At 35.7% G+C, this 20,279-nt stretch overlaps 1 protein-coding gene across 3 annotated transcripts; it reads right to left on the minus strand.

Moving 5' to 3' along the window:
* Positions 1-11,675: 11,675 nt before the first annotated feature.
* LOC141597019 (putative serine/threonine-protein kinase PBL21) lies at positions 11,676-17,800 on the minus strand. 3 transcript variants are annotated; one of them, XM_074417322.1, is made up of 7 exons: positions 17,127-17,800; positions 16,381-16,413; positions 15,674-15,709; positions 15,100-15,284; positions 14,458-14,647; positions 12,983-13,374; positions 11,676-12,428 (listed from the first exon to the last, which is right to left on the minus strand). In XM_074417322.1, the coding sequence occupies exons 1-7, from the start codon at positions 17,221-17,223 to the stop codon at positions 12,108-12,110; spliced, it is 1,254 nt and encodes a 417-aa protein (XP_074273423.1). In that variant the 5' UTR covers positions 17,224-17,800; the 3' UTR covers positions 11,676-12,107. The 3 variants fall into 3 exon arrangements, with proteins under 3 accessions (XP_074273423.1, XP_074273424.1, XP_074273425.1); XM_074417323.1 differs by lacking the exon at positions 17,127-17,800 and adding an exon at positions 16,545-16,733; XM_074417324.1 differs by lacking the exon at positions 16,381-16,413 and having other exon boundaries at positions 17,127-17,366.
* Positions 17,801-20,279: the final 2,479 nt, after the last annotated feature.

Consider the following 20,279-nt stretch of genomic DNA (forward strand, 5'->3'; position numbering starts at 1 on the left):
GATCGTCCTTGAAGCAGAAAAGTACTTCTTGTAGAACGCCAATGCTAATGTATTCCAATCAGTGATCTCCTGAGCGGCTCGGTCCAGATCTCTATACCACTCCCTTGCAGCATCACGAAGGGAGAAGATGAACATGGTCTCTTTGATTTGATCCTCGGGTCACGCCGGTGGTGGGGGAATGGAGCAAGCGATAGTCAATAAAGGTCTCCATATGTCTAGCTGCGTCTTCATTTGCAGACTCCCCCAAACCGATTTCTCTCGACCATAGTGATGTAAGCGGGCTTTGGTTCGAATTTCGGCATCTCCGAATCGAACCCCTTGTATAAATTGTCATTTGTCGGCTCGGAAAAACTAGCTATACTCGCTTCCTCGGCCATGACTGGAATTTTAGGAGAAGTAACTGTCTCGGCTGAAGAAGTGGAAACGGGTGAAGATTGTGGGTCTTCTTGAACGATTCGTTCTCGTGATAGCTTGACAGAGTACTCAGCTCTTCCTCTGTCGGTAATACTCGTCGTGTTCGCCTCAACTCGCGCAAGGATCTCTCAATCTCAGGGTTCAATGGTACTAATTCTCCACCCTGTGACCTGCGCATAAGAGGAAACTACAACAAAATATAAGAACTGTTTAAGGAACGGATGTTCCTTAAACTAAGAAAGACTGAAAATTAAACAACTAAAATTAGGACTATTGCCTCCCAAGAACGGCGCCAAAATTTGATACCCGTTGTGAGTACCAAAGATAAAATTTTTAATTCCTATTAAGACTAACCTAGGCTAGTGGTAACAGTGGTCGATCCCAAGGAGGCATTTTGTAAACTTTAGTTGTCTAATGAAAGTCTAAGGTAACAATTATGGGGGTTGATTTGAATTGTTCTATAGCTAATGGCAATAAAAGGAAAATAAACTAAAAATACGAATTTAAACAGATAAAAGAAGGATACTAGGATGATTGGGTCATTATAGCTTCGGCGGCAGCAAACTAAGTCGGTCTGAAATAAACACAGGTAAGGCGGGAAATAAGAGGTCCTCTCGGTCCACTCCTAACAAATAGCATCTCTCGATCTCGCTAAAGGTCCCTAATGTCACTAATCGACTTTCGTCTGAAAAGCGACTAATGGTCTAAACTATACCTATCTTTCGATCTTAGCACAGTTTAGTCGAATTAATTGACGGTCAAGCAACCTACCCTACCTTTCGGTCTAATGGGTCAGTCACAAAATAGGTATCTAACTGGTCGCATGCATTCGATTCGTTAAATATAAGATTAAAAACAATTAAAACGAAAGATAACCTTACAAGGTCAGTCGATCGACCAACAATGTCAGTCGATCGACTGACACGCGGGTTCAGTCCGTGTTCAATCTAGTGCCGCCTAGCCATAAATCGCCTACATCCTAGCACTAACTATTTAGCTACTCATGGTGAATGTAAAAACAACAAATAAACTAATAACGATTACTGTATTCATGCTTAATGTAAATAATAACAGCGGAAATATGACAATTGGCTTTGGGGCATTAACTATCAATTCTATGCTAATATTAAAAGCGAAGCAATAAACTAAGATTAGGGCAGAATAAAATACCGAAAATTCAGGAGGAAAGATTAAGAACAAGGGGCGAGAAATTCCAATGCTAAAGTCGATATATCAAACCCTAATTACTCGGAAGAAAAATATGAAACTATTGTGATGTGAAACTTAATGTATTCTCTGATCTAAAATTCTGCCTAATAGACTTGATGTTGGTGTTACGTTATATAGCAATAGACGCAACAACTTATTTCTAAAACCTAAACTTCACGGGCCTTGAGATTCACGACTTTCTAATTCTCGCCAAATGCGGTAAAGAAATCTGGTCGATCGACTACTCAGCCGGGTCGATCGATTGCTCTCAAAGAATGAAAGAGCTCGGATCCCGATAGTTGGTCGATCGGTCGATGGAACTAGTCGATCGACCGGATGAGCTGCTACTTGACTTCTTTATTCTCGTGGACTCGTCTTTTGGGCCTTGGATCGCGCACCAAGCTCGTTCCTTAAGTGATTCCTTTACGTCATTTGCAATGCAGATTACTCGGGGGCGGATTTGGCTTGATTTCCCGTCGAATTCTTCACATTTCTGCAATAAAGTACAAAATACGGAAGTAGACGGAAATAGGGAGAAAAGCAACAAATATTACACAAATGAGCTCTGAAATGCGTGTAAAAAGAGATGTAAAACATCATATAAATGACACGCATCAGGTTGTAGACGCAATAACCGTTGTTATTGAAGTTATGAAGATTAAAAGAACAAACACCACGTACAGATCGCTTTATTATTCTCGCTATACGCTACAAAACACAAACACAAGCTAATCTTGCTACACAAATATCATCCTTCATTCCTCCCCGATCGTCTCTCTCTCTCTGTCTTCATCTCCGTCCTTTGTTGTCACCGTCTTCTCTCCTCATCGTGTTTATCAATCAGGTATATATGTTTCTTATTAACTATTTCTTATTAAGATTTTCAAGCTATATATATATATATATATATATATATATATATATATATATATATATATATATATATATATATATATATAGGATTGTTCAATTTCGTGGCCTATGAATGTCGATTATTTTTGAATTTGTGAATTTGTTGGGTTATTATCTAATTTGTTGATAATTTAGCTTAATTGATTACCTGAATTTCGTTTATTTGTTTGCCTATTATTGGATTTTCTGAATTAGTTGCCTATATATTACGAATGTAGAAAAATGACTCGAACTTGGATGATTGCTGCAAATATGAGTGACCCCAACTATAAGGATGGTTTAGCTGAATTTTATGAAGTCGTTGCGAACAATTTGAAAAGTTCTTCTAGTATTCCATGTCCTTGTGAAAGATGTGGTAATATAGGTATATGGCTTTTCCGGACGTTAAAATACACCTAGAAAAGTATAGTTTTAGTCGATCCTATACACGTTGGATTTTTCATGGGGAACCATTAGAGGACGAGAATAGCTTTGAAGAATATGATGTTGAGGTATACAAAAGGCTAACTGATGATCCTGAGTTTGCCAAGTTTTTTGAGTTGGAAGAGTTGGAAGCAGACAAGTTGAATGTTGGGTCTATAGATAATGAAGAGAATGATGATGAGTCGAATGCTTTTCAAGATGTAGATGATGACACTATTAATTGGGGTGACCTTAACAACATGTATGAGAAGTTGTGTGAGTCTGAAGCACCTCTGTATCCTGGTTGTAAGTTCACAAAAATGTCGGTTGTGGTGAAATTGTATAATATCAAGGGGGCAAATGGGGTGAGTGACATGTGTTTCACTAGTTTTTTAGCCTTGATAAAGGAGTTGCTTCCAGATGGTAATGTTCTACCTGTTAAGACATATGAGGCTAAGAAACTAATAAGAGGACTGGGTATGAAATATGAGAAAGTACATGCATATCCAAATGATTGCATATTGTATCGGAAATTATATCAAAACTTAACCAATTGCCCTAAATGTTTGGAGTGGCGTTATAAGGATAAGGAAGGGATCCCGGTTAAGGTGTTGTGGTATTTTCCAGTGATACCAAGATTCATAAGGATTTATGCGAATAGCGATGATTCAAAAATGTTAACTTGACATGAAACTGGAAGAATAAATGATGGAAAGCTAAGACACCCGGCAAATGGTATGCAATGAAAATCGTTCGACGCTAAGTATCCCGAGTTCGGCAATGAACCTAGAAACTTACGTCTAGCGTTGTCCACTGATGGAATGAACCCACACAGAAACATGAGTAGCCAACATAGTACTTAGCCAGTAGTGTTGGCTATTTATAACTTACCTCCATATGTGTGCATGAAAAGAAAGTATTTGATGTTGTCGTTGTTAATTTTCGGTCCTAAACAACCTGGAAATGATATAGATGTCTATTTGGAACCTCTTCTAGATGATTTGCGAATGTTGTGGGATAGTGGGATAGAAGTATTTGATGCATATAAGAACGAAACTTTCAATTTGAGAGCGATGTTATTGTGTATAATATCTGACTATCCGGCTTATGGGGACCTTTCTGGGCACACAGTTCATGGAAAAGAGGCTTGTCCATTGTGTGGGGAGAATATCGAGTCTGAATACTTGAAGTCTTCTCGTAAGTATGTGTATATGGGAAATAGGAGGTTCTTGTGTCATGACCATTGTTATCGCAAGAAGCAGAAAACATTCAATGGAAGTCAAGAACTTTGTCAACCTCCTAGAATTTTGAGTGGGCATGAAGTTTATCAGAAATTAAAGCATATTGAGATAGATTATGGGAAGAAGAGCGACTCTATTGTCTACTCGTGGGTATAAGAAAAGATCCATATTTTTTGATAAACTTCCATATTAGCCTGACCTGGAAGTCAGGCATTGCCTCGATTTCATGCACATTGAGAAAAACGACTGTGATAATATTATCAATACCCTTCTGAATGTTCCCGGTAAAACAAAGGATAACGCCGCAGCTAGGGAAGATATGAAAATGATGGGTATTAGGCTAGAGTTGGCACCACAGAAGAGAGGTAATCGTACATTTTTACCGCCATCAGCTTATACCCTTTCACGGAATGAGAAAAAAGAGTTATGTGCATGCTTGAATCGAATTAAAGTGCCACATGGTTATTCGTCGACATTAAAAGCCTAGTGTCGATGCAAGATCTAAAACTCTCCGGGTTAAAGTCACATGATTGTCACACTTTGATGCAACAATTACTACCTGTGGCTATTCGTTCCATTTTACCTGAAAAGGTAAGATATGCTATAACTAGATTCTGTCTCTTCTTCCAGTCCATATGCGAGAAACTCATCGACCCCGATGACGCAGATTCATTGCAAGACCTCGTTGTAACCTCTCTTTGTCAGTTGGAAATGTATTTTCCACCCTCTTTCTTCACTATCATGATTCATCTGACCATTCACTTGGTTAGGGAGATTTTGTACCTTGGGCCCGTGTATTTGAGATACCAGTTCCTTTCGAAAGATTGATGAAAGTCTACAAGGACTATACATCTAATCGATATCGTCCGTAAGGTTGTATTGCTGAACGCGCTATTTTAGACGAAGCTCTTTCATATTGTTACGCTCATCTCTCCAATGAGGAGTTGATTGGCGTTCCTAAGAATCGTCATAGTGACTGGATGACCGGAAAAGGTATTAGGGGTCGGGTTGAAAAAATTGTGACACGTGAAATGTTGCATTTAGCACATACGTATGTGCTAAACAACGAATATGAGGTGCAACCTTATATTCAACAACACAAAGATGAGCTCAAATACGATCACCCAAACAAGACCAAGAAGTGGATTGCAAACGAGCATACGAAGACGTTCGGAGAGTGGTTTAGGAATATTGTCTTAGAGTATAAGAATCAAACTGGTGATGACATCTCTCCTAGGTTACTACATCTTGGTTTAGGTCCAAATGTCAGGGTCACCTTTTATAGCAGTTTTGCCATTAATGGATATACATTTTACACCCGCGAGCAAGATGAGTTGAGCACAATGCAAAATAGTGGTGTGAGTTCTGAATTTGAGGCAGTGCACTTTGCTACTTCAAAAGATAAAAAGCCTATTTGGGGAAAATGCCTTTATTATGGTGTTATTCAAGAAATATTGGTATTAGATTACATTGATTTCACAATGCCTTTGTTTCGATGTAACTGGGTTGATAACAACATCCATTGTGTCCGAAAAGATAATATGGGATTTACATTGGTCAATCTGGGTAAGGTTGGCAATAATAAGGATGATCCTTTCATAATGGCATCCCAAGCTAAACAAGTGTTCTATGTCACCGATCCTATGGATAAGAAGTGGCATTGTCATGTCTATAAGGAGTAGAAGAAGTAGTGTATCCGATAATGGTGATGATGATCAGGATGTCGTTTTTGAGGGAATGGATCACTCTACCACTGTATCTTATTTCGACGATGTTGACACTGATCATGAGGACACTGAAAGCATCTATATGCGTGATGACCATGGTGAAGGTATTTGGGTTAACGAAGAAACTATGACATCCAAGAAACGTCCCCGATCCTGAGATGGTCTATAATGTAAGTTATTAGCTTTTATTTTTATTTTTTAAATATATATATCTTCCTTTTTTTTTTTTTTAAATAACTATCTCTCCTTTGAGCATTTGCATTTAGGACGCATATTTAATACAAACGTAAAGCACTGATACTCTCGACGCTACTTATACAAAAGTACTGAAAATCTTACAAGACCACAGGATTACACATTACCTTTATTTAAGTTGCCTTTTCATACAGGCCCACGACACTCCTTATGATAGGCGGATACAGACACACACAGTTTGACACTCAACAAATAACACACGACATTGCTTGGAAGTTTCAGCCACCTACAATTGCATTTTCATAACTAATATATGTACTTGTTAATAATGATGATGTCTCTTGATGTAGGAGTCATTGGGTGCTAGCAGCCATCATGCCGACCAAGAAGAAAGTTTTTTGGTTGGACTCTTTGCATAGAGAACCAAGCGAGACCTTTAAGGGCTTGATTATTAAGTAAGTTTATAATACTGATTTATTTATAATAATATTAAGTTTCAATTTTTATTTATAGCAAAAAGCTCATTTTTGCCCCGAAAATATGAGTTTCTGCCTCCTTTTTTTTATATAAAAAAAAGGGCCTTTGAGAAGAAAAGAGCTAACGAGAATCAACCCACGAAAGATTCTGATGATGGCCCTACTTTTATTAGGATAACAGGGGTACGTGCTCAAATACAATACCTTAAGTGCAAAAATCTGTCTTTAATAATAATACGTGCGCAAATACAATACCTAAAGTGCAAGATTCTGATGTGGGCCTTCTCGTCTCTTCGTTGTTTATGTAATAATAGGTCCCCTACAAATGGATAGCATACAATATGGATACTACGTTTGTCGGTTCATGTTGGAGGTTATTACGCGAAGATATATCCTTATTCCAGAAAAGGTTAGTAATTTAATAATGTGTTTATTACTTTTTTAAAATTAGAGCTGATGTTGTCTTACTTGCTGTTATCCCATGATGTTGATATGCTGAATGATGTATGTTGTTACACTAATGAACAACAGTAATATTGATGTCAATCAATAATGTCTTGTCTTTGTTTTTTCCGCAGTATATAATCAACGTGCCACAAGTACCTGAGTACAAAAGGCACCAAATAGACGAGGTAAGGGACTTATTAGGCAAATACGTCTTAGAACATTGTAATGAAGACTAAATGCATGATACTTAGAGCATAGATCAGCTTAGTAAATTTTTTGTTGAAGTTAGGGAATGATCTTTGTAGATAGAGCTAGGGTGCAAAGTTTTAGAAATCTTAGTTCATGTAAAGTGATCAAATTGTTAGTATGAATTAATCTGAAAGTGAAACAAATTGTAAGTATGATGCTGCTGTTGTGGTTGAATTGTATCTATTGAGTTCTGATGAACCCAGCCGTGATTTATGCTGCTGCTGATATATGCAAGATTTTGAATGGCATGAAACAAATTTAATTTTTAAAAAAATTACAAAAAAGAAATAAAAACGGTTGCTAAAAAAACCGTTGTAAATACCTTTCACTACACGCGCATAATATTCAACAACAGGTTTTAAAAGAAGAACCGTTGTAAATACCTTTCACAAATACCCGCGCATAATATTCAACAGGTTTTAAAAGAAGAACCGTTGTTACTAACAATTTCAACAACAATTATGTTTCGTATACCCGTTGTTAAAAGTCTTCACAATTTTGGTGGGAAAGATACAACAACGGTTTTTTATATTATAACCGTTGTTATATCTTTCCCACCAAAATTTTGTCAAACTTTCCACAACGATTTACTCGCAACAACAACGGCTTTTAACCGTTGTAAATAATTTTCACAACGGTTTTTGTAAATAACCTAACCGTTGTAAATACCTTTTACAACGGCCGCTTTAACAACGTCCGCTTTTTGTTTTAACAACGATTTTTACCCGTTGTTATAGCCTGTATCTGTAGTAATGAACTAAGACCGGTTTGCATGAATTGTGCTCCAAAAAATTTTTCTAACACTACTAAATGTTATCATGAATCATGAAATTGGATTGAAGATAGGTGTTTGAGACTTTTTACACTACTACAGATACAGGCTATAACAACGGTTAAAAACCGTTGTTCTATAAAAAAGCGGACGTTGTTAAAGCGTTCGTTGTTAAAGGTTTTAACAACGGTTGGTTTTTCTAAGAAACCCGTTGTGAAAACTATTAACAACGGTTAAAAATCGTTGTCGTTACGAGACATTCGTTGTGGAAAGTATGACTAATTTTTGGTGGGAAAGTTATAACAACGGTTACAATAGAAAAAACCGTTGTTATAACTAAAGAAAACGGGTTTTTTTTTAATAACCGTTGTTGTTGATTTAAAAAAAAATAAAAAAAAATTATATATTACTAGATGCATTCATTATTACTGCAATTCCGATGCATAATACATTATTACTGCCAAATCCCTGCATATAAAGGACACAATAATATATGGAATGAGAAGGGTTATAAGATTTGACACAACTTCGTAAACATATTAATTAAAAAACAACTCAAACGACACATTACTAAGTATAAATTCATGCATTATCTCAATAACCATTCCATTATATCACTATCTCCACCCTAAACTCCAAACCCTAAATCTTTAAAACCTAATAATAAACTCCAAACTTCCTTCAACAACAATGAATGATACCATTCGTAATACATGCATTATGACCGAGTACAACAAGAGTTTCATACGCCGGTTGCTGGACATCGAGAGAAGGTACAGGAGCTACCTTGAGGACGCTCAGATCGCACTCAAGGACGCACTCAAGGACGCCAAAAAAAATGGCTTGTTAGAGTCGCAGATAATGCGGCTATATGACGATATAGCATCTGTGGAACGAAACCTCCAAATAGCAAAGGAGGAGAGGATGAATATCATAGAAGAGAATGCATCTCTCTATGCATATCTAAGAATTGCATTTTTAGCAATGTAATAAGTTTTTTATGTATTTATATATTAATTAATTAAGTTTATGCATTCCTCTCCATCATCTTCTTCTTTGTTTTATTTTATTTAATTTGTTTTACTAGCTAATAAACGCAAAAAAAAAAAAAAAAAAAACAACAGTGACAAAACTAATTAAGCGAATAATACTTGGAGAAAGAACAATAATGATCGAGAAAAACACATGCAAATAAAATAATTAGAGAAAGAAAATAATGACGGAGATGACAAAACCTAAAACCATAAAGCGATAGATATTTACCTGATAATTAGAGAAAGAAAGAGACGATGACAACAACAGTGACGGAGGTGATAAAGCGACGATGAGAAAGAGACGATGAGAAAGAGTGTGGTTGTTGTGTTTGTGTTTGTGTTTGTGGCTGTAGCTGATCTGTGTTTGTGTGGTATATATTGTGGTATTTGCTTGAAAGTATTGACAACAGTTTTTACACATAAACCCGTTGTCATTAGAGAATATATTAACAACGGGTCCTTAGAAAACCGTTGTTAAAAAGTATTAACAACGGGTTTATATATAAACGTTGTAATTACTTTTCACTAATTTTGCGCCAAATTATTAACAACGGTTATAATGTATTACAGAGTAAACTGTTGTTATTAGTTTTTATATTAACAACGGTTGTGCAAGTTTGACCCGTTGTTAAAACTAATTTCTTGGTTAAAGACATAACCGTTGTAATTAAGTTTAGTAAAATTCGCGTCATCCATTCTACAACGTTTTATGGTGATTTTCGTGAATAAGCGTTGTTAAAGGACCATTGTGGTTGCCTGGATTTGTAGTAGTGTTAGTAATAATTTTAAGGATATTGATTAGTGAGGTGGATTGTATATTGTCACAACACCAGTATAACAAACCTACTGTTAAGGCTACTATTTTAGCATGGGGGCATGCCATATTATATTCTTTTCAGGTGAAAAGAGCCGAACTAAATTTAATGGAGTTGAACGGAACTAAATTGAAATGAATAGATCCAAACTGAACTAAATGAGCTGAAATTATGTCTTTTAGATCAGGGCCTCATAAGAGATACTGTCTTCGCCCCCAATTATTTGTTTGTTTTTCTAAATCTTTTTTAGGAGTATTTTAATTAATGGCAAACAAATGACTGGAATGGAGGGAGTAATTCATATGGCTCGAATCACACTCTCCTCTTTATATTTAAAAACTTTATGGTCAGGTTTGACTTAAGATGTTTTCAGTGACAATATGTTTACGATGAAAACCCAAAATAGTTATACATCTAATTATTTGAAGATTCATATAGCTACCTGTTGGTATAAAATAGTGCTCATACATCTAATCCCCTATATATTAAATGAATAGGAAAAACTAAACATTTTCCCGCCTAAAAACACCTCTCTTATTTTAATATAATTAACTCTTATTTACTTTCCTATTTTGATATAATTTCCTATCTACAAAGATTTCACATATAGAGGATTCGTTTCTAAGTTTTTGTGATAAAAATTTCATTGACTTTGTAAGATAAGTCATAGCTAAAATATATGTTATTAAAAAAAATCTCCCCTCCATTTTTAGTCTTCTCATTTATTTTCTCTTAATCTCCTAGACAATATTTTGACCGCTCTTTTCGACACATACATATATAACTTTTTTTTGCTTGAAAATGATATATTGTGAAAGAAAAAAGATTTTAATAAATGGGAAGATATAAAAAAAATTCGAGTATAAATATCACTAATTTCGCTTAAAAAAATCATTAAAATACACATTTCATGTCAGTACATAAATCTCTTGATTAATTTTATTGTTTAAATTTATTTTCATACATCAAATAAAATAATGAGAAACGTTACAAAAGTAACAAATTCTCAATTTATAATCTATAAATAATATACTAAAAACTAGAACTCTATAAATACCGTGCATGTAATGCACGGGGTCTACACTAGTTTATTGAATAGTCATATAGCTACCTATTTGTATAAAATAAGGCTTATAAAATTTCTATTATTTTACTAAATATAAATATAATGTTATACGTAAAAATATATTATACCTATGCATTTTTGCACGGGTTACGCTAGTTAAAACTCAAAACCAAAAACCTCCTAAGATTGTCATAAAATCTTCGTTTCTCATTAGAATTCAACCATTATCGGGACATTTTTCTCCTCTTATCATCTTTTTTTATAGTAGTGTAAGAAAACACTAGTAGAAAAATAGCAATTGGCGGCGCACTATTTGAAGCGTTTTATCCCAATATGAGCAAATTTAAAGGTCAACTTGTAAATAATTTTGAAAATGCAAACTTTTCCCTTTCTTATTGGATAATCTAATAAGTTAACTTAAAATTTCATAACTGAATTTATAAGATCTAAATCGAATTTTAAGATCGGAATTTTTCTAAACTAAATTTATAGGTTTGAACTTTTGTGAATTGGATTAACAGGATTTGACTTTTGAGCTGAGCTTGTATAAGCTAGACTTTTCTAAATTTGTAGGATATGAACTGAACTTAGAAATCTTAACCAAACTTAAATAAAAATGTTCGAAAGAACATAGCTTAACAACTTGTTCTTTGGCGTCAAGACATAAGTATCAACTTTCCGGACTAAGAACTTTGTAGCCAAAATGCAAATGCTCAAGACTCAAAACAAGCTGTTCGATATTCTGTCAATAAGCAATGATCCTATACAGAACAAGAAGATAACAATCCTGCAAGTTTCTGGAGTAAAATGTTGCTTACCCTCTAAAATACATTCCGAGTTCGGCCATAAGAAATCCAGAAATTTACAAGATTTGAGTTTTACAATACCATTCATGAGTACAGGATGATGTTCTGCAGGAGTATCAGAATGTTCAAACAGAACCGAAAAACATACATTTTTGTCCTTTTCACATGTATACTGGATAAAAGATAGAAAAGGGCCATAATGCTTAACTAAATCTCACCATTTTAATCCAACCAGGTAAAGGTATACACTTTGTCCAAAATTGGTGTTCTCTCTCTTTCTTGCATTCCTTTGTTCTTTCTACCGCCTTTTCTCGCTAGTTAATAAATTATAAGCAATACCCTTTACCCGCTACTTTTCCTTGGGGAGTTGAGATTGCCATTTTGTGAATTCAAGGGTCCGGAACTTGCAGGGGTAACACCTGCTGGAGAAGCATCTTTAGGGGTATTGGGGGCTGTGGATGAACCGGAAGACTGTGCTTCGGAAGCTAAGTAGTCAAGTGCCCCCGAAATCTGGTCTATAGGAGGCCGCAAGTTTGCGTCCTCTCTCAAGCACATTTGAGCAAGAGCAAGAAAGTGGCGGAAAGAGCGTTTTGGGACCCGGCCTTTCAATCGAGGATCCAGAAGTTCTCCATGTCTTTTTCTGTCTTTCATAATCTTAGCAGACTGCAAAATCACAAGACGGGTTAATAACTGTCAATTACTAAGTTGGGTTCGACATACATAATTTTTTCCAAGCAAGAACAAGGATTTTGCCTTAAATTAATCCTGAAACAAATTCTGTACTCTATATGACCCTTTTTTGAAAACAAGGAATGCCAATCATTTTAAATCGAAATAATTTCCGTCTCAAATGTCCAGTAATCGAAAACAATTGTGTGGCTAAGCTACATACATATACAGATCTGCATTCAAAGCTAGGTTAGGTTCCCCAAGCCAAGCACCGAACGTGGTGCGTGGCAGGGGTGTAGGAAACAAGCCCCACAACAATTTTGTACAAAAAAGAAGTCATGTTTTGAAAAGGAAATGTTTGAAGTATGTTGTCATACTTGAAAGAATTTCATGTCCATAAGTGATAGGTGACCACAGTGAAGTATCAAGTTGTAAACTACTTGTAGAGTTCTAGGTTGGTTTTAAATAGCATCATGTTTGGCCTTCAGGGGCTAAGTTTTATATAGTGTATCATTAGCCTTTCTACCATTTGGCTTATAAAAACTTACCCACAAAACAAGACTCTGCTCCTCGCTATTCTTGCTAAGGTCCAATGCCTTCCTCCCTGTGATTATTTCCATCAAGACAACACCAAAGCTAAAAATGTCGGATTTAACACTTAATTTTCCACTGGCAGCATACTCGGGTGCACAGTATCCATATGTTCCCATCACCCTGGTTGACACATGAGATTGATCATCCATAGGCCCGAGTTTTGCCAGCCCAAAATCCGAGAGCTTAGGGTTGAATTCCTCATCCAATAAAATGTTGGCCGATTTCACGTCCCGATAAATTACAGCTGGCTTTGCTACACAATGTAGATATAACATGCCTCGTGCAGCACCAGCCGCTATCTTCAATCGTGTGCGCCAATCCAACACAAATTTGCTGCGGTCAATGCCTGCACAAGAAGATGCCGTTCATCACTTCTGCGCTAAAAAATCGGCAAAGCCCTCTCAATCTCTCAGAACAATTTACAACTAGACATGAGGTTGAGAGCCCTAAAGCTAGGGATGGCAATGGGTAGGATCTAGCTAGGATCCTATAAGACCCAGACTAGACCTGTGTTACAAATGTTAGACTTTAACTTGACCCAGATCCGCTAGGTCCGAATTTTCGGAGCCAGACCCGAACGAGATTGATTTTGACAGGGTTTTGGTCCCCATACATCCAATCTTTTTTAACTTTGTTATATTCTTCGGCCTTCGCCTTTTAAATATAATTTTGCCATTAAAATTACAAAAACTGCATTAGAATGTTAAACGGATTGTAAATATAAAGTATGTCAACATTTATCATGACAAAGTAACAAATTACCGCAAAAAGTATTATTTGGATGATAAAAAAAAGTGTTTCTTATTTCTCGAATATTTAAATTATGTTGTAAATTGGTTAATGACCATGAAACAAGAAAATTGACATGTGAGAGTTGAAAAAAGATAAGAAAACATGATTTGATGAACACCGTCCCCTTGTTTCCATTTTTTTGCCCTCCTGTAGCCATGCGTGTTAACATTGGCCGAGGACGTAAAAAGGGGGTCCTATCAACTTGTTCTCATCGAGGAAAATAAGCCTACGAGCTTGGTCGTATATCACCACTGAGGAATGAGAGAAGATCCCCCCCCTCCCACACACACACACACACACACACACACACACACACACATACACACACACACACACACAATATCTCCCCTTTTTTTGGGGGTGTTATCAAACCAAAAGTAAAGTAAAAACAAGCATATGTAACCATAACTAACTGTAGGACTGTCTCACCTGAACATTACGCAAACATCGGCAATACTTAGAGTAAAAGCAGCATAGAAATAGATACTCAGGAATATTTTAAGGCTCGAAATTCAAATCTCACATCAAACCCTAAGCCTTAACACGTCTTCCCATAATAACTTATAGGATGGTCTTTAGTCTTGCTCAAAAAGTATTTGAAAACATCAGTTGCATGTAAATAAATAAGGTGGATTACCAAATAGATGATCCGACAAGCTGCCCTTGGGCATGTACTCATAAACCAAGATTCTTTGGTCTCCTTCAGCACAATATCCAATCAGGGTGACAAGGTTGGGGTGATGCAGCAAGCTTAACATCAGGACTTCTACAATGAATTCTTGATTGCCTTGAAGGCTCTCCAAATTAAGCTTTTTAGCAGCGATTACCTGCATAAGACGACAAATGGGATTGTGATCCATAAATTTTTCATAGTTATCCTTCAGAAAGTGCACATTCTTTCATATACATTCATGAAAGACGCAATCAGGCATTCATAAACTTTTAACATTCACGAGTCAGAAAGAGCTATATATTACAACGCTCAACTTAGAATCTCCACGGAAATACCTATATTTCCCTACCATTAATGGTATGACTTCAAATAACCATCTGCAACAAAAGGTTTAAAACTCGCTAGCTGCCAAGATAACCTTTTATGTTTATGATCTTCAGGACACCCTGATTATGACCACTTCCATTTTTCAATTATTTCAATCAAAATACTCGAATTGTTCAGTTGGACATTTGAATCTGTCTGTTAATTTGATACATGAATATCCAATCACGAACTACAAATATGAGAATGAGAATCCAATTTAAAAGTAGGAAAATAACTAACTTGTCCATTATCTAGATGACCCTTGTAAACCTTTCCGAACCCGCCTTCTCCAATCAAATGAGAATCCCTGAAGTTCTTTGTTGTGATTGCAATTTCACGATATGTGAAACATCGAGCAGAACTGGCAGCAATTCTATCAACGACCTTTTGTTTGTCATCTAGACACACAGCTTTCCTCTCAGGTTCTGCAAGATGAAATGATGTTAATCATATCAATTATGCTACTCATACTTGGCAGCAAATGTTGGACATGGACCCAATTGAAAAATAAAGTCTCCCAAGCGACATGATGTGCCGTGATGACATGCGACACAGAGCTAAACTGTAGCATCGAGGTAATAAGGTTATGTAGGTCATCACCAAACTCACAGTATTCACAGTGAAAAAACTTTCAAAGACAAAAGTATACATGTAGGCAACTAGTCTCTAAAGAGATGTACTGCAAGTTAAAAGTATGACATATACACATTTATCCACATGTTAAACTCATATAAATCGTTAATTGGTGGATAAATGAAGCAGTCTCACAGAATAAATCAAGTGTGATCCTGTGTCATATTTGAATGTCTCTTACCACGGAGGTCATCAAAGCTTGACTTTCGCGTCCCATCTGCAATGAAATACACAGCAGTATCTTCAGTAGAAAGTAACCCTAAGAAGATTAATGAGACAGTTCATCTAGTTTTAAGGAAGGACACGCAACATCATCATTTGTCGAAGACTTCAAAAGTTATGCCTAAACTTGTACTATGAATATGCTTGCAGAGAGTGACAATCACAATCAGAAATGTGCATGGTAGGGTAGAATTGAAGTTTTGGCACACAAAAAGAACATAAATTTTATTTCTTGTTCACAACAGCAAAAGATAAGCCTAAAACAAATTCTCATTCCTTCACAAGTTGCAAATTTGCAATCTCCGCAAATTTGAATGTATTTCTTTGAGTTTAATTAATTTGAACATATACTCGACATTTTCATCTAAAATCATTTCTTTTTGTACCCAATTACCCAATGCAAGAATTTTTATAAACTAAATGTATCATAGATGCGCAATCAATACAATTTTAGCATTGGGATCAAATCATAATCTTAAAGTTACACAAAAAATCATAATCCTGATTATCACGCTTGTAACCCGAAATTCTGAAAAATAAATCAAAACTGCAGGGAATAAGAGAAGACACAATAAAATTCAATAAACACTCTTTGAACGATAATTCTGATTATCACGTTTGTAACCCAAAAACTTCACAAAAATTGATTTGAAAACTGAAAACTACCTGGAGAATCAAAACTTGACTTCTTAGTCCCTTCTGCAATGAGACACACAATAGTATCTAATTAAAAGGCTATGGTAATTTCGAAAATCTAATGGAAGGGAAAGATATAAACTTTTTCCTCAAATTTTTCCCAGAAAACGTAGCGATTTTTAAAGCTCTCTTACCACTCACGCCATCCTTGTCTAAAGCCCGTCGAGTTTTAAAACAGGAAGGAAAAAATTTGGTAAAACTTGTATACATTTGATTGCGGAGAAATTTAACAAGCAACAATCAAACATTTATAATTCCCGAGAATTGAAGAAATCTTGTCACTCATTTAAATCACCTTACATTTTGCTCCATGTTTTCCTTTTAAAGTACAACACAAGAGACCACATTAAATGTCAAATATTTCCAAATTATCATATTTTCAGCATTAAACATAGTCCCATGCTCCCAATAACAATTTGTGAAACTTTCTCATTTGTTTTTTTTTTTCTACTCGAAATGTAATCATCATATCATCAGATATAAGCCCAAATTATCATCAACAAATAAATAACAAAACGGTTTTTCTAACGTGTGCCTATCGGAACATGTAACATTGTATAGTTTTTCATTTAATCTTAAAAAGATATCCTTCCTAACCAATAATTATAACAAAGTCTTTTCATGACATATTGAGAAACTATACAATGCGATTATGTGCCTAATGGTACACGGTTGAAAAATCGTTAACCGATACCAACATTTAAACAAACAAATACCTGAAAATGCAGATTCCGTGGGGGATGAAGGGTAAAAAAGTCGATCGTTTTCAAAAGGAAACCGTTTTCTTGAAGTAATGCAAGAAAAACACCTCATAATTTCCCAAACAAAATCAGGGAGATTTCTTAAACCCAACAAAGGAAATAAATCAATATAAAAATTGGCGTTTTTCTTAACAGAAGATGGATGTGTTTCCCCTTCAAAGGGGAAAAACAACCAAATTCCTTAGGAAGAACAGCAAAATTATATTGTAACAAAAACAAATTAATTGAACAAATGTGATATACAAACTATTTTTAGGGTGAATACAATAATTGGGAAATAACAATTTGTTGTATGGTAGAGGCTAGAAAAAAATTATAATTAATGGGTGTTTTAATTGGCTAAAAATAATTAATTGGTAGTTTCGTGAAAATCCATCAATCAATTTCAAAAAAGAATAATAAAAACGCGGGATTATAAATTATTTTGAACAATTGGAAATTTTATGTGTTAATTCATAGTTGTACTAAACTTGATTGCCTATTTTTTCGGTGATAATTGCTGTATGTTTAATTAGACATTGACATTGTTGAAATTGCAATCGAATTTGTATTATAGTTGTTTCATTGAAGGGAGTGTAGCAGTCTATGATTCTGTTAGTGTGCACTCCCTTGAACATTCAATTGACCTGGAATTGTCCCATGAATCTTCTTGGTTTTTTCTAGTATTTTGAAAGTCTTTGACTTCTTTAACCACTCTTCTGTGTTTGGATCATATTAATTCGGATCGGGTAATTTTGTATTTGTAAAAGGGCTAATTGGATCGGGTTAATTTGGATCAGATCAATTTTATAGTTGTGAGAGTTCGGATCAAGTAGGGTCGAGCGGGTCATTTGGATAATTTTTGTGTCAATTTTTATCAAGTTGTTATAGATAATAGTCAATTTGCACCAATAAATATTTGGGTCGGGTTATATTGGATCAGGTCACTTTCGGTTTGGGTCAAACCAGACCTTGAGTTCGGGGGTCGGGTCGGATACATGTCGGGTTATTCGGGTCGTCTCATTTGATTCGAGTTACTTTTGCGAGGTTTAGATGTAGTAAGTTGATTTCAATTAATCTACTTTCTTTTCCTTATTACAAAATATAACAACATTTAAACTAAACGTGCTAATCAAGTAGGTCGGGTCAAGTTCGGTTTTGTCTGATCGTGTCAACTCCTATTGTGTTCAGGTCATATTAGGTCATGACTGCATCCTAGTCGAGAACAAGTCACTTATGGATCGGGTTAGTCAGGTCAATTATTAGCTCGGGTTTGGGAGGAATTGGGTTCGAGTCGATGTCGGATCATTTACATAGAGTTGTCGAGTCGAATTGATTTAGGTTCTGATCAAGTCGAGGCATTATCGTATCAAGTGATTATCAAGAACATTATCGAATAACTTCGGATTTTGGTCATGTTTTGCCTGGTTTTTTTGGAGTATGGTGTTGCTCCAAGCCAAAAAAAAATAAATAATATTGTCCTACATTTGAAGAATAGGGGAAGTCTTATCCTTATATATGGATGTGCAGTATCAAGTGTTAACTAGACTATAGTCTCCTCATGCACACGCCACCGCCGTCATCCGGCTCGTGTTCGTGACACGTGCGCGGTGTGGTGGCCCCCCTTTTTGCTGCTGGTCAGAACTTTTACATCGGATTCTTTTATAGTCCTTGGAAGTTTATTACACAATGAATTCCACATTCACTATCCGATATTATTGCTATTTACTATCAGAGTTAATACAAACCGGTATCTCTATGTGATTTGTTGGAGCTTCTTCTCCTCTATAAAATCCTCCATTCTCTCACAGTTTTATACATACAGAAAATACTGAAAACATTATCTCTTATCTTATCAATTCTAAATTCTGAGAACAGTTTGCACTACCGTCTTTGGTGTGCAACAAAGTGTAGAAGGAGGCATTAACCTGAGGTATAAGGGGCTGCAAACTCATGTATAGTACCATTTTTATGACAATATTCCAACAAAAATCAGTTTTATATTCTCCACCATGATCAGACCTTATTAGCTTACTCGCTTAATCTTCCTGTCAAGTTGGTTTTCAACCTCAACCTTATAAATTAAAAACATACTTTAAACTTCATTTTTATTCCTCAACGGATAAACCTTAGCATATCTCGAACAATCATCCACAAAGGTTATATAATACCTTTTGTCTCACTCCTTTACTCTCACAGCTCTTATAATCAGCCAAGTCGAATGTGTAAGTTCTAACAATTCAATTTGCATCTTGGTCACTTTGTTAAAAGGATTTTTAGAGTGCTTTGCTTGCTTCCACGCATAGTTGACATTTATCCAATCATAAGAAATCAGATTTGGCAATAAATTCAATATTTTCATGCGTTTTATGGATTTAGTGTTAACATGTCCAAGTTTGGAATGTCAAATATCAATAGACTCAATGATTTAAGCAGATGAATGAAGTACATGCATTCATTTCAACATCAAGAACAAATAGACCAACACTATAAAAACCTTTGCCAAAAAACTGACCATTCTTAGACATGACTAACTCATTAGAGTCAAAATTAAGTTTAAGACCAACCTTATTAAGTAAAGCACCATAAACAGATTTCTACGCATATCAAGCACGTATAGCACATTGTCGAGAACTAAAACTTTGCCAAAAGTGAGTTTCAGATGCACGTTGCCAATGCCGAGGACTAGAACCTTACTAATATTGCCAACATACACGTCCTCTTTATCATCAACATCCTTGAGCTCCTTGTAGAGCTCCTTGGTTACGCAAATATGGCGTGTAGCTCCCGTGTGAACAATCCATTACACCAAGTTTCCAACCATATTTATCTCGGACACCATTGAATAAATTATATCATCAGCTTCATTTGAACCCTCGACAACATTTGCTTGTGATTTGTTATATTTATAATTCTTATACCTGTGGACAGCGGGCCGCCCACGGGGGGGCTTGGTGAAAACGAAACAAGCGTTTGCATTTTGTATGGAGTCGCCACCAATTTTTATGGGAAATTGGAACCGTTCGAATACCTCGTGTCATGTCAAGACACAAAGTAGTGACATGAACACTAAGCAATCGTTACCCTTAGCATTCTATGTCTAGAATGACTCTCGTGGATGCCAATGAA

Source organism: Silene latifolia, chromosome 8 (genome assembly GCF_048544455.1).
Source record: "Silene latifolia isolate original U9 population chromosome 8, ASM4854445v1, whole genome shotgun sequence".
Classification (NCBI taxonomy): Eukaryota; Viridiplantae; Streptophyta; class Magnoliopsida; order Caryophyllales; family Caryophyllaceae; genus Silene; species Silene latifolia.

What these genes read in the sequence shown, in the direction of transcription:
- LOC141597019 (XM_074417322.1), bottom strand. Translation starts at nt 17,223, where the DNA reads ATGAGGTGTTTTTCTTGCATTACTTCAAGAAAACGGTTTCCTTTTGAA. An exon ending in CACGGAATCTGCATTTTCAG is followed by an intron (nt 16,414 to 17,126) that starts GTATTTGTTTGT and finishes GTCTCATTGCAG; the next exon opens with AAGGGACTAAGAAGTCAAGT. An exon ending in AGCAGAGTCTTGTTTTGTGG is followed by an intron (nt 12,429 to 12,982) that starts GTAAGTTTTTAT and finishes GTGATTTTGCAG; the next exon opens with TCTGCTAAGATTATGAAAGA.